Raw genomic sequence first — 14,395 nt, forward strand, 5'->3', positions numbered from 1 at the left:
GTCTACATACCTACACTTAACAGGCGGCTCTCGGGAGCAGATACGAGTTAGCTCCAGGGCACCCTTGCTTGCCTGTGACAGCAAAGGGAAGGGAAAAAAAAACCGCTGTCTCTCTGGAATGAACTACATTTCCCAGAAACCCGATGGGCGTCCGGCTTACTATTGGCTGGTTTACAGTAAGACATCCCTGAGACGCCAAGCAAAAGACCAATCACAGGGGAATGGGGGCGGGCCCTTCCTCCTTGGGAGGTTGGCTCGCCATTGGAATCCCATAGGACGGGGTTGGGGGATGGGAAAGTACCCGAAGTTCCCCGCGACTTCGGGTGCCGACAGTAAACCACAAAGAGGCCCGGCTACTCGGTGCATATAGCGTTCCAGCGCGCCCTCGAGCATCGCGCGGAGCTGCGCGGGACAGCTCGGAAGCGCTTTCTCCCTCCAGCACGTGAGGGCAGGAGCAGGCCGAGGCGCCGCCCTCCTCCCGGGCCGCTTGCCGCTCTTGCTCCCGTTTTAGGACGTCAGTGTCTCGGGCAGTCCGGGTAAGACTTGGCAGAAGCGGGCGAGACTGCCGGCGACTGCCGGCGAGAGGGCGGGGAGCTCGGCAGCCCTGGGCTCTGGAGAAGGGGAACTAAGCCCGTCTTTGTGCTTCCTCCCTTCCAGACCGCCCGACGTTGGCCCAGCCAGCATCTGCCCCGCCCGGGGGGAGTCGTCCCCGCGTCCGTGCCCGGAGGAGCCGCGGAGCGCGCCTCATGCCGCCCACCCTGGGAGAGCCGCAGCCCCCGGGTAATGGCCGGCGAGCCGGTGCCCGCTGTCCCTGCCCCCTGCAGTCGGCCTCGGGGCGGGCCCCTGCTTGGTAGCGCTTCTCCGATGACAGCTCTTTTAGGGGGTGCTGTTGTCCCCGTCCTCCTCTTTCGTGGCTTCATGTTTGCTTCCCGCTTCTCTTCTTCCACAGGCTCGGGAGCGTCGGGAAGTAGAGCCTGTGCTTCGGGAAAGTGGGGTTTGTGGGCCTGGGCCGGTGCCGCGGAGCCCCGGGGAGGGTCAGCAGGGAGGCGGGCACGGGCAGCCGTCCGCAGGGTCCGCTGGGTCCGCAGGGTCCGCTGGGTCCGCTGGGTCCGCTGGGTCCGCTGGGTCCGCTGGGCTAGGAAGACGCGAGCTCAGTGTGGACCTCCGACCCGACACCGAACCTGGGCAGGCGCCCCCAGTGTCCTCATCCGTGACGTGGGGCTCTTATAGAACGGCTTCCACCGTTCTCTAATTCTGAGCCTGGCACACAGTAGGTGCTTCACGCATCTTTGAGTTGAATTGTTTTCAGGATAAAAATGAGATAATATTTGTAAAGTGCTAAGCAAACCTCAGAGTGTTATTCAGGGTGGCCCAAAGCACTAATGAGTTTTAAACCAATTTAAAACAGCAATAAGATTTGGAACACCCCATTTTCAGCCACATGGAACGTAAGTCTTTGTTATTCTAATCAGGTTGAGCCAAACAAATCCTACTTTCCTCCGGGTTTAAATTTCTTCCTCACATTTTCCCGTAGTCTGTAGTTTTCTCTATTTGGAGAGATTAGCATTTGGAGCAGGAAGATGTGGATGGGGAATGAGACCTAGGTACTGAATTTATGTAATGGAATTTTAAGTGGTTGGAGATGAGTAATGAGGGTTCTGTGAACTCCTTTTTCTGCCTTAAGGCACTGGGGAGATCTGGAGAGGTAGAATAGTTTGTTTATCAGATCTATGGATTGGGGAAAAATATAGAAGGAAACAAGATTAAAGAGTTCCAAAATGTAAAATGAGTCATTTTGATTATGTAAAATTAAAAAGATTTTGCACCGACAAAACCAATGTATTGAAAATGAAAAGGAAAGTAGAAAACTGGGAAAAAATTTGCAGCAAGTATCTTTGATAAAGGTGTCATTTCTCAGATATGTGGAGAACTGAGTCACGTTTATAAGAATACAAGCCATTCCCCAATTAATAAATGGTTAAAAGATATGGACAGTTTTTAGAGGAAGAAATCAAAGCTATCTATAATCATACAAAAAATGCTCCAAGTCGCTGTTGATTAGAGAAATACAAATTTGAGCTACCACCTCACACTTATCAGATTATCTAATATGATAAAAAAGAAAAATGATAAGTATCGGAGAGGATGTAGGAAAACTGGGACACTCATGCATTGCTGGTGGAGTTGTGAACTGATTCAACCATTCTGGAACTATACCCAAAGGGCTATAAAACTCTGCATACCCTTTGTTATAGCAAAACCCCTACTAGGTCTGTATCCCAAAGAGATTTGAAAAAATAGGGAATAGAACCTATTTGTCTGAAAATATTTATAGCCTCTTTCATGTGGTGGCTTAGAATTGGAAATCAAAGGGATGCCAATCACCTGGAGAATGCCTAAACAAGCTGTGGTATGTATATGATTGTAACAGAGTATTTTTGAGCTATAAAGAAATGACAAGCAGGATTGGTTTCAGAAAAAGAAGTGAACAGCATCAGGAGGACATTGTACACAGTAGCAGCAGTATTATACAGAGGAAGAGTTGTGAATGACTTAGCTGTCTCCAAACAGTCAAGCTCAAAGACAGTAATTCCAAAGGATTCAAGAGGAAAAATGCTTTCCACCTACAAAGAACTGATGTCTGAATACAGACTGAAGTATGCTATTTTTCCCTCCCTCCCTCCTTTCCTTCCTCTCTTCCTTCCTTCCTATCTTCTTGCACAAAATGACTAATATGGAAATGTTTTACCTGATTGCACAGGTAATATCAGATCACTTACCCTCTCAGGGAGGGGGAGAAGGAGGGAGAGATAGAATTTGTAACTCAAATCTTTAAAAAATCCAACAACAAACATTAAAAATTGTTTTTTACATCTAAATGAGAAAAAAAAAACATTTAAGAAAAAAGCAACAAAAAAAAGACCACAGAGAGAAAAGGAATGGGAGAAAATGATAGTAGCTTTTCTGGTTGGTGGGAATGGCATGATGGCCAGAGTGCCTGACTTGAAGTCAGTTGGTTCTTGGTTCCAGTCCAGCCTCGTGTCAGCGGTGTGACTCATAGGCAAGTCACTTTCCCTTTCATCTGTAAAGTGGGCATAATAATAGCTGTGACTGCTCCCTTCAGATTCAGCATAGGTGGTACAGTAGATAGAGGTCTGGACTTGGAGTTAGGAAGACCTAAATTCAAATTTGGCCTCAGGTACTTCCTAGCTGTGTAACCCTTAGCTAGTCACTTAACCTCTGTTTGCCTCAGTTTCCTTATTTGTAAAATGAGGATAGTAATAGCACTTAACTTTTAGAATTGTTGTAGGGAGCAAATGTGATAATATTTGTAAAGTGCTTGGTGGTGCCTAGCTCATGGTTGTTGTTCAGTCACATCTGTGACCCCATGAATGTAGCACACCAAGCTATCTCTCAGCTTTATCCAAGTTCATGCTTATTGTTTCCATAACAGTATCTATTCATCTCTTCCTTTGACTTCCTCTTTTTCTTTTGCCTTTAGTTTTTTTCCAACATCAGGGTCTTTTCCAGTGAGTCCCATCTTCTTGTTGTATAGTCAAAGTGTTTAAGCTTCAGTTTCAGTATTTGACCTTCCAGTGAATAGCATGAATTAATTTCTTAAATGTTGACTGATTTGATCTCCTTGCTTGTACAAAGGACTCTCAGAAATCTTCTCCAGAATCACAATTTGAAAGCATTGATTCTGCAGTGTTTAGCTTTCCTCATATTACAATTAATTCTCAAAACCATACATTGCATTGGTACTGGAAAAACCCATAGTGAGTAGGGGTGTGACAAGGACATGGTATCCAAGGCCAGAAATACAGCGAGGATGTGAAGGAAGGTTGGCCAACCAGGTCAGGCCCTCTTCCCAAAGTGGAGGCCCAGGGCAGAAGCTGCCAAGGAGAAAAGGGGGAAGGCATGGCAAGTTCCTTAAGGGGCTCTGCTACTATATTGGCATTACAATAAACCTTTGCCACCTTGGCTTAAAGAATGCTTGAGTCTGTGAATTCATTCCTGATGACCTTCTCCTGTACTGTGGTCCTTGGGGGCGGGTCACCTGAACAACTTCCGCTTTCAAACCTCATTAGTTCTATTAAGATTTCAAATTTGAGACACTAGAAGTGTTGTAGTATATTCAACATAAATAGAGAACTTTGGAAGATGGGAGGAGGTTTTAGGGGAAAAAATAGCCAGTTCAATTTTGAATATATTGAGTTTAAAAAGTCAGTCAATAATGATAAACATTGACTAAGTATCTACTACTTGCCAGGCACCAGGGAGTGAAAAACCAAAAAAATTAAAAGTTCCTGCTGTCAACAAACTCAAGTGTCATAGAGGAAGACAAGAAGCAAACAACTGTCTGTCTACACACACACACACACACACACACACACACACACACACACACACACACGCATGCATGCGCACGTGTGCGCGCACCAGTGCAGGGATGGGGAACCTGTGGCCTTGAAACCACATGTGGCCTTCTAGAACCTTAAGTCTGACCTTTTGACTGCATCCAAATTTTAACTGTTCTGTGCAATTTGGATTTAGTCAAAAGGTCACACCTAAGAATCTAGAAGGTTGAAAGTGGCTTCTAGGCCTCAGGTTCCCCACCCCTGCACTAGTGCTAAGAAGGACTGGAAAGGCCTTCTTGCAGAAGGTGAGATTTAGGTGGAGCTTTGAAAGAAGCTAAAGGACCCAAGAGTTGGAGATGAGAAGGGAGAGGGTTCCAGGCAGGGGAGATAGTTGGCAGGTGTCAAGTGCAAGGGATAGCAAGGAGTCCAGTGTCACTGGATTGCCACAGAGTATGTGTAAGTAAGGTGTAAGAAGACTGGCAAGTTAATAAGGTACCAGGTTTTGAAAGACTTTAAAAGCCAATAGGATTTTTTATATTTGATCCTGGAGGTAATAGGGAGCCAGTGGAGTTTATTGAAAGGGGGTTGACGTGGACATATCTATGCTTTAGTAAGATCAATTTGACAGCTGAGTGGAGGGTGAACCAGAGGCAGGGAAACCACCCAGCAAGCTTTTGCAGTAGTTCAGGCATTAGGTGATGAGGGCCTGTGCCATGATGGTGTCAGCAATGTTAGAAGAGAAATATATGAGAGATTCTGGGGAAGATAAAATTGATAGAAATTGCTATCTGACTAGATATGGGGGAATAAAAGTGAGGGGGTGTTGAGACTGACACTTAGGTTTCCTGCCTGGGTAACTGGGAGGATGGTAATATATGGAGAGGATGGTGACCAGCATCTACACTTAGGGAGATCAGTTTGACAGCTGAGTAGGGAAGAGTGGAGGGACTTAAGGCATGGAGACCAACCAGTTAGACTCTTGGAATAGACCAGAGGTGAGGGGATGAGGGTATGTACCCAGGTGATGGAAAAGTGTCAGAAAAGAGAAGGAGAAATGTGCCCAGTGTCAGAAAAGAGGAGACATGTGAGATACGTTAGGAAGATAGAGATGGCTGGGCTTCATGACAGATAGATGGGGTATGGAGAGTTGAAAGAGAATGAGGAGTCAAGAGCTTGGATGACTGAGAATATGGTGGTACTCTTAACAGTAACAAGGAAGTTAAAAAGAGGGGAAGAGTTGGGGAGGAAAATAATGAGATCAGTTTTAGACCTGTTGAGTTAAATATTTTCATGGGACATTAGGTTTGAGGTGGGTAATGTGGGAATGTGAAACTAGAGCTCAAGAGAAAGGTTAGGATTGAACAAATAGATCTGGGAATCATCCATGTAGAAAAGATATTTGAATCCCTGGGAGTTGATGAGATTACCAAGCAAAACAGTATAGAAGAAGGGAAAGGGACCCATGACAGAGTCTTGGGGGATACCCACTAATAATGAGCAGACCTGCATTAAGATCCTACAAAGGAGACTGAGAAGAGGGGGAGTGCTCTCTGAAAAGTAGGAGGAAAACCAGGAGAGAGCAATGTCATTATATCCTATAGAGAAGAGAGTACCAAGAGTGTGAAAGGCTGCAGAAAGGTCAAGAATGGTAAGGGTTGAGAAAAATTCTTTAGATCATTGGTAACTTTGGACAGTTGATTTTTCTCATTTGATTGATGATATTGAAAGCAAGACAGCAGAGTTAAGAGTGAGAGGAAAGGAAGAGAAGGCAGGGATTGAAGAATGCCTTCTCAGGATGTTGAGCCAGGAAGAAGCCAACATGGGATTGGCACTCCGAAAAGGGGCTAGGGCTGCATGTGAAGATGTGGGAATCAGCCTGTATAGAGGTGATGATTGAATTCATGGGAGCTGATGAAGGTCACCAGGGCCCAGGAGAGAGCTTTGAGGGAGTCCCACGGCTAATGGGAGGGTCATGGACGGAGTGCTGCCAGTCATTGCTATTGTTCATGCTGTCTTTGTGTACTTTGTTTATCTTGGACAGTAAAACTGTCTTGTCAAGGAGTGTTAATTTGTATTGATGGCTAAATCTTGAGTATTCGAGGCATGACAGTATAAAGACTTGGGAATCTAGAACATCCTGCCTGCCTTTTTGTCATTCCTTTGCATAGACAGGCCTACTGTCTGGCTTTTTTGGTGCTTTGTGATCTATTGCACAGGTCGATAAAGCAACGACTTTTTTTTCTTTTTAGCTGAAAGTGTATTGGGATATAATTTATCATTATTATTATTACTACTACTAATGAAATGACTGCTTTGTATTGATGGTGTATTATAATTACTTTTGTTAATTCTGCCTTCTATTTTATTTTGGATTTAATTGCACAGTAGAAGTGGGGAACAGAGGGTAGTTCTAAGCCTAATGTGGGGGTATTGTACATCAGTAATATTCTTGGAAACTGAAGTGACCTTGAAGCTTCCTGCTTGCTGTTTCACCTTGAAAATCCTGCCCATTTGACTTTGCTTTGAAATGGGGACAATAATAGCTTCCAGGAGCATTATGTAAGACCCTAGTTAGTGATTATTGTACTATTCGAAATATTTAATTGTGGTTGGACATTGTTATAATTTTATTAAAGCATTTTCATAAAGTATATCATTGTTCATCTTTTTTGATGCAGTATAGCTGTGGCTTATAGAATCTGTGAACTTAATTTTTTGATGGTTTTCTACTATAAACTGACCTCTCCAACTTTTATGGGAGAGCATACCTTTATTTTTGAAAATGAATTGATTTTAATTATTCATCTTTTTTTTTTTTTAAGCAGGAAAAAAAATCCTGAAGAATGATATTGAAGCCATTTTGAAGGAGAGGATCATGGTGTTGGATGGTGGTATGGGGACCATGATCCAAAGGTATACTTTGAATGAAGAGGATTTCAGGGGCCAGGACTTGAAAAATCATGCCAAACCTTTGAAAGGCAACAATGATCTCTTAAGTATAACTCGGCCTGATATCATTTGCAAGATCCATAAGGTATTATACAGTATAATTTGGCAAATATCTTTTAAATACTTATTTTCTTCAGAGTATTGTAATAGGCACTGGAAAAAAAGTGGAGATAAAGATGTGGTCCCTGCCTTTTGGGAGCTTATAAGTCTAATAGATCATTAAGAATCTTTCATGGGTAGCCAGTGTTTCCAACATTATGCATGTGCATTAGGGAGTTATAAAAGTTACATATGAAATTTATATGGGGTCAGGGGATGACTTTCTGTAGGAGGAGTCATTTGAATTGAGCTTTTAAGGATATTTAGGAATTAATAGAGAAAAAGGAGAAGCAGGGCATTCCAAGCAGAGAGAATAGTCTCAACAAAGACATGGAGGTCTTTGTGTATACATTGTGTGTTCAGAGGGTCCTGGAGGCTCTTTAGTTCCTAGTAGATGAATTTGAACTTTACTTGGGAAGCAGTAGGGAGCCATTAAAATGTTTTGAGCTGACTGACCAATCAGGTCTGTGCATAAGGAAGATTATCCTGGTAGTAGGATGAAGGATAGAGGGTAGAAGTGGGAAAAACTGTGATAAAGCAGTAAATAAAGGCCTACCCTCAGGTGGTTGTCATGGGAAGAGAATCAAGAGGATGGATTTGATAGATTTTGTAGAGATGGAATTGATGGGTCATGGTCACTGTAGCTGCAAGGTATTTTGTGGTATTTTCTATTACTTAGAGCTGTATATCCTAAACCATGAAGGGGTATAAGAAGGCAGGATCCCTACCTATGTGGAACCCCTAGAAAATAAAAGCCAGTTTTTAGAAATCATATTTATCTCATGAGGTTGGTTCTAGGCATTTTACATTTTTGTTTCATTATTTTTAAAAATGGCATGTTTTGAAGGTTGTATAAGACATTTTTTTGACTCAAAGGGCTAGAAGGGATTCTTCAGTCATTGAATATGTCCTTATACCTTTGAGTCTAATTCAGAGGGACTGGTAGAGTAGGAACAATATTTATTCTCAGAGTGAGAAAGTTTTTCTTTTAGGGAAGAGCCATGTTATTGTTCAGCTAAGGAAAAATGTTCCTTGGACGCAGAATAATTTTTAGCCTTTGTCTTCATGAAGATAACTTAGCAACCTTGTGATATCTGCAAGGACTAAGAGAATAGGTTGTAGAGATGGATTTGTACTTACAGAATGTAGAAGGACCTTTAGGTGTAGGAAAACCAAGAAAGTAGTAACATATTTCTCTTCATGAGTCCTCACTTAGAATGGGGGAACGTAGAGCCCAATGGAATTCAGCAAATACTTTTTAATGTATTTAATGCCTCCTCCTTCTCCATGGTCCCTTGAAAAAGCATTTTCCTTTTCAAGAAGAGCAGAGGTTAAATAATTAGTTCTTCCACTGAAATTTTAGAATATTCAGTAAAACCTTGTTTTAAAATGAATGAATGAAAAAGCATGAGGACCCTGTGGATTTGGGGCTAGGTGAATGTAAGACTGTAAGCTTTTTTGAAGACAAAGACTGTCTTACTTTTGTATCTGTGTCCTTGTCATCATAGTGTCTGGTACATCATAGGCTCCTAGACAATAAGCACTTAACAATAACAATAATAACAATACTGTTTATATAGTTCTTTAAGGTTTGCAATGCACTTTACACACACACACACACACACACACACACACACACACACAAACAGATATGTACACATATGTTTATCAATCAGTTGGCATTTATTTAGCACCTTCTGTGTGCCAGGTACTGTGCTAAGGGTTGGGGATACAAAAAGAGGCAAAAGATAGTCCCTGCCCTCAAGGAGCTCATAATATAATGGAGGAGACCACACGAAAACAAATGTATGCAAAGCAAAAGATCCACAGGATAAATAGTAGATCATTAACAGAGGGAAGGCACTGGAATTTGAAAGGAGTTGGAGAAAGCTTCCTGAGAAGGTGGGATTTTAATTGAGACTTAAAGGAAGCCTGGAAGGTCAGTAGTTTGAGTGGAGAAGGGAGAGCATTTTAGGCAGCTGGAGAGAATGCCCAGAGCTTGGAGATGGAGTGTCTTGTTTATGGGACAGCCAGGAGGCCAGTGCACTGGATCAAAGAGTACATGTTAGGGAGTAAGATATAAAAAAAGCTGCAAAAGTCTTGGGGGCCAGGAAGATGAGTTTATGAAGGACTTTGAATGCTGAACAGAGGATTCTGCATTTGATCCTGACCATAATAGGAAGCCACTGGAGTTTATCTGTGTCTGTATCTGTGTATATATCATATAGAACTGATGAAAATTCTTGGGTTCTAATAGTGAGGTAATGGCAAAGCCCAGGGGTCCTTAGAGCCTTGCATTGTCAGGGCAGATGGTGAGGCCAGAAGACCTCAGGATGTAGGAACAGAGCAGATCCTAAGTCCTGGTGGTCCTTCATCTCTTCCATGCTGAGGCCTGGGCTGGCATCTGAGGGGCTGGGCTGGGGAAGGCAAGGGGAAGGGGTGTATCACTAGTGGCTCCTCTTTTCCGTCCCCTTATATGCTATGCTGCTTTCCTAAACTATACTAGGGAAAAGCCAGTAAGGTGAATTTAAGCATATCCAAAAATGTTTTATTTCAGAAATAAATAAAATGAGCCATCTTTCTGCTGTAAAAACAGTATTATGTTATCAGACACAGAAATGAGTCTATAATAATATGCATATATTTTTTTTTTACTGCATCAGTGATATTAGAAGTATATATAGAAAACTCCCAATGAGGAAATTTCCTTTCAGAGACTATCTGTGTGATCCCAGGCAAGCTGCTTAACATTGCCTGCCTCAGTTTGTCCAGCTGCAAAATAGGGATGCAAATATTACCTACCTCATGGGCCTGTTATGAGGTTCAAATGATATAATACTTGTAAAGCACTTAGCACAGTACTCAGCATATAGTAGGTGCTTAATAAAAGTTTATTCCTTATAAATGCTTATTCTTTTACTAAATTATAATAATCTTAAAGAGTTGCCTGATAACATCAGAAAAGTATGTGACTTGCCTCTGGTCACACAACTAGTATTTGTCAGTGGCAGAGCTTGAAATCAGGTTTTCCTGATGCCTAGTCATGCCTGGTCTTAAGTTCTGTATCTCTTGTGTTGTCCTTCCACTTATGTACTTTATAGGTAACTAATATCAATTAAATGTATTCATCACCTCTTAGAAAGAAATCATTATTAACTTTGAGAGCCAAAGTGTCAAACATATGATGCATGGCCCACACTCCCAAACCAGATTAAAATGTAATTGGGAAATAGTTAACCAAAGAAATAAAGATATAATAAAAAATGTAGATGACATTACATTTTAAAACTGTCACCATGTAACCTGCAGGGAACCTTATGTGTAGATCAGTGGCCTCCTGTTTGAGTGTGATACCACTGATTTGGGGGCCCTCCAATCTAGAATTTGTCAACAAGTATGTTTTATGTCCCTGCTAGAATTCTCAGTGTGCTAAACACTGGGGATACATGTACAGAGGACTGAATAATGCCTGCCCTCAAGGAGCTTACCTTCTGGTGGGAGATACAATAAGCACATATGAAAACATGCATTATAAATAGCGAGTAAGTAGAAATATGTACAAAGTAGTTAAATAAAGGAAGGAGGTTATGTGCTAGGGAGGAAGGATATCAGTAGATGGGGAGATCAGGAAAGGCTTTGTAAAGATGGTGAAGGAGAGGAGGAGGGGACTGCGTTCCAGTTACATGGAGTGGCAAGGTCTACATGTTACGTTAACGTCTCCAGTTTTCCATATCCCTTACTAGGGATGAGATACAGACTTCTTTTGTTATTAGTGACATGATCTTCAGTTGTGTTTTCTCATGCTAGATAAACTCTCACAAGCAAGGTTGTAGGGGAGATTTACATGAAGGCCAACCATGTATTGGACTGAAATAATGTTTCATGGGCAAAGTTTCTTTGGGTTATATCTCCTGGTAGTGACTGTGAGCCAGATTCAGTAGTTGGCAGTTTTTATAAAGAGACTGTCTGATTTGGATTCCTGGATAGTTATTTTCTTTAAATCTGAAGTTTTAGCTATTTAGTCATCATAGAAAACAATCAGGCTTACATTTCCATCGTAAGAGATGTGTACACTCCCAAAGTGTAGCATGCGAAGATGAGAAAATGAGTTAAAAAACAACAGATGAGGATAATAACTATTACCTTCTCCAAAAAAATGTGGCTTGAAAGTTAGGGGATAGACTAGAGCTGGTAGTTAACATAACAACTACTACTTATGTAGCTTTCTAAGTGCTTTACGTATGTTCCTTTTTATCTTTGCAACAACTCTTTGTGGTAGATACTAAAATCTCAATTTTCTAGATGAGAAAACTGAATTTGAAAAGTTAAATGATTTGCCCAGGATCACACAGCTAGTAATTGAGTAATTGAGTTAAATTGAGGCAAGATTTGATCTCTGAAAATGACTGGTATAATTCCACCTTACCCCCAGTATCTCTGAAGAAGAGTCCAAGTCTAATACACTGTCTACCATGCCATCTAACTGCCTAAACCTTCAATTATCTAGTAGGTGGTAGGTGTGGATTGTTGTTCTGAAATGCATACATGAGGGGACCCAGCACAGTTGTCATTGGTAAGATTCTGTGCCTGGCACAGTATCCCCAGCACCTAGCATAGGGACTTGAGTTTAATAGATCCTTAATGGTTATTGACTTTGAGGTTGGTTGATATGGGTTTTTTCCCTGTCCCTTAGAAGTGGTGATGGGATGAATGCAGTCTGGGTATGTACCCAGAATCTCTTGACCATTCTGACCAGTGGCCTACATTAGTGAGACAGCTGCTTGGGGATTAGGACAAAAGCTAACTTCCATGAAGCTCTGAGCCTCAGGGACCCTAGTGACATATCTTATCATGTCATGTGCTGAGCTCATTCTTTGCCCCTTAGAAAACAAAAAACCGCAGGTGTTTGTAGGCAGTTGTCAGCTTCAGTCAGTGCCCGTGGCTCTTCTTGGCTTTTGTGGTCTAAATGGGCATATACAGCAAGGACAAAAGTCTAAAGGAACTTCCTCCATTGAACAGAATTGAAGGAGATCAGTAATTTTGTCATCCCCATAAGAGCAGCATTCTGCTTTTTAAAAATAACACTTGAAATCTTATTTAAAAAATTTTTAGAGGCCTTCCCTAATGCCCTTAACAGTCCGTGCTTTCCCCTCTGAAATTTCCCCTTAACTTCTCTATACCTAGTTCTTGACATGTCCTCGCCTTTATTAGAGTGGGAGCTCTTTTACCTTCCCTATCCCTCCCAGCACTTAGCATAGTGTCTGCACATAGCAAATGCTTAATAAATGTTTTTTGATTAATTTGACTGATTTAGATGTAGTTGTTAACATAGGGTTCTGGGAATATTGAGGGTTCAGCTCCAGAATTTGAGGTGGTGTCAGAATATGTCAACCTTTGAAATGGCAGCTAAGAAAATTAATGGATGGGATTAGCCAGTTGCAGAAGGTGGTTGCCTAGAGGTGAATAAGACACTGGTGACTCCTTTAACTCTCTCAGAGTTACCCTGACCTAAAGAGCAAATAAAGTAAAATGAATGATGAGCTTTATTCCCTTGTAGTGTTGCTTTTGAATGACTGACGAACTTGATTGACTCAATCATGACCAGTCTTCAGAATACCTTAAAGACAAACAGGGTGTTTCCCAAGATTTCAGAAGAGGATGATGGGGATTAAAACTGTAAAGAATTATAAATGTAAAGAAAGTTGTATTGTTCAAGATTGAGAACCAGATGGCTTAGTAGAGGACAAGCTGTATGGAACTTGGAATCAGGAGACCTGAAAGCTCTCCTCCTAGCTCTGATTGCCATGAACTGTGTCACTGAGGAAATATCACTTAACTGTTCAGAGCCTCAGTTTTCCCATCTATTAAAAAAAACTAAAACTTGTTTTTTGTTCTTTTTTTTTTCTAACTTTCACATTTAGTGCTCTCCTGGAGATATAGTCTTATCAGAGGGATAGTAATAAACCCAAGTGGGACGTTGCATTTTGTGTGTGTGTGTGTGTGTATGTGTATGTGTGTAGACTGTGGTCAGTGAGTGAAATCTTGCCTCTCCTTCACTTTATGCTCAGTGTTCTTGAAAAGTTGATGGGCAGAAAGCTGGGAAGGCAGGCTGTCCTAGAGGCAGGTAAATAAAGGCCACTGTCCTTGGATTGGGTTGACATAAGGAAAGTACTTTATAAAACATGGGGCATTTTGGATAGAAAATGTAGGGGCAGAGGCAGCGTGGCATAGTGTATTTGGAGTCACAAAGACCTGGGTTCAAGTATCACCTCTGACTCATGCTGCCTTTTTGTCCCTGAGCAAGTAACTTAATCTCAGTTTCCTCATCTGTAAAATGGGGATGATAATAGTGTCTGTTATCTCAGCGGGTTGTTACGAGGATCAAATGAGATACTATTTGTAAGGAGCTTCACAAACCTTAGAGCACTTATAGCTATTATTATTGTTGGGATGATGATGAGACATTGATGACTTTGTGGGAATGCTTTAAATAACCCCACTGGTAGACAGAAATATCACTTATCTTTTCTGTATTGCAAGACTGCATGACCAGTGGCAGAATGCTGATTACCAGTGGCAATGTGCTGATGGTGATTTCCAATGTGCAGTTGCTTTTCTTCTGTGCCATTTGGATTAATACTGGTGTTCTTTTAAGTTCTCCAGTCATATTTGACTAAGTAATAACTGAAGGGTAGAGAGGGTTTCTGCTCCATGTTTTTGTGGCAGATCTGTGAAAGGATCCATGCTCAAATGCAGCTGTGCCCGGATTCAAATAGGTTAGGCATTTTGGGGGGACGCTGCCTGATTGGTCTCACATTTCTCCAGCATCCTTAGTGTCTGTATTGCTGTGTTTCTAATCCAGAGACATTGTCACATCTTGTAACAGCACATCTTCACTGTAGTTGAGGGGCTCTACCCATGGTTCTTGTCTCACCAGCTTTTGAAGGAAAAGGACTATGTCAATGCTTTTTTGTGTTCCCAGTGCC

At 41.9% G+C, this 14,395-nt stretch overlaps 1 protein-coding gene across 3 annotated transcripts in view; it reads left to right on the plus strand.

Annotated features, from left to right (window-relative positions):
- The first annotated feature begins 332 nt into the window (after positions 1–332).
- The window catches only part of MTR (5-methyltetrahydrofolate-homocysteine methyltransferase), a 132,421-nt gene continuing 118,358 nt past the window's right edge, over positions 333–14,395 (plus strand). The window contains exons 1-3 of one of the 3 annotated variants that reach the window (XM_072647559.1): positions 333–536; positions 658–780; positions 7,184–7,395. In XM_072647559.1, the coding sequence (XP_072503660.1) occupies positions 747–780; positions 7,184–7,395 (246 nt within the window). In that variant the 5' untranslated portion in view covers positions 333–536; positions 658–746. The remainder of the gene's footprint in view (positions 537–657; positions 781–7,183; positions 7,396–14,395) is intronic. The other 2 variants (XM_072647561.1, XM_072647560.1) reach the window with 2 other exon arrangements.

This window comes from Notamacropus eugenii, chromosome 2 (genome assembly GCF_028372415.1).
Source record: "Notamacropus eugenii isolate mMacEug1 chromosome 2, mMacEug1.pri_v2, whole genome shotgun sequence".
Taxonomy (NCBI): Eukaryota; Metazoa; Chordata; class Mammalia; order Diprotodontia; family Macropodidae; genus Notamacropus; species Notamacropus eugenii.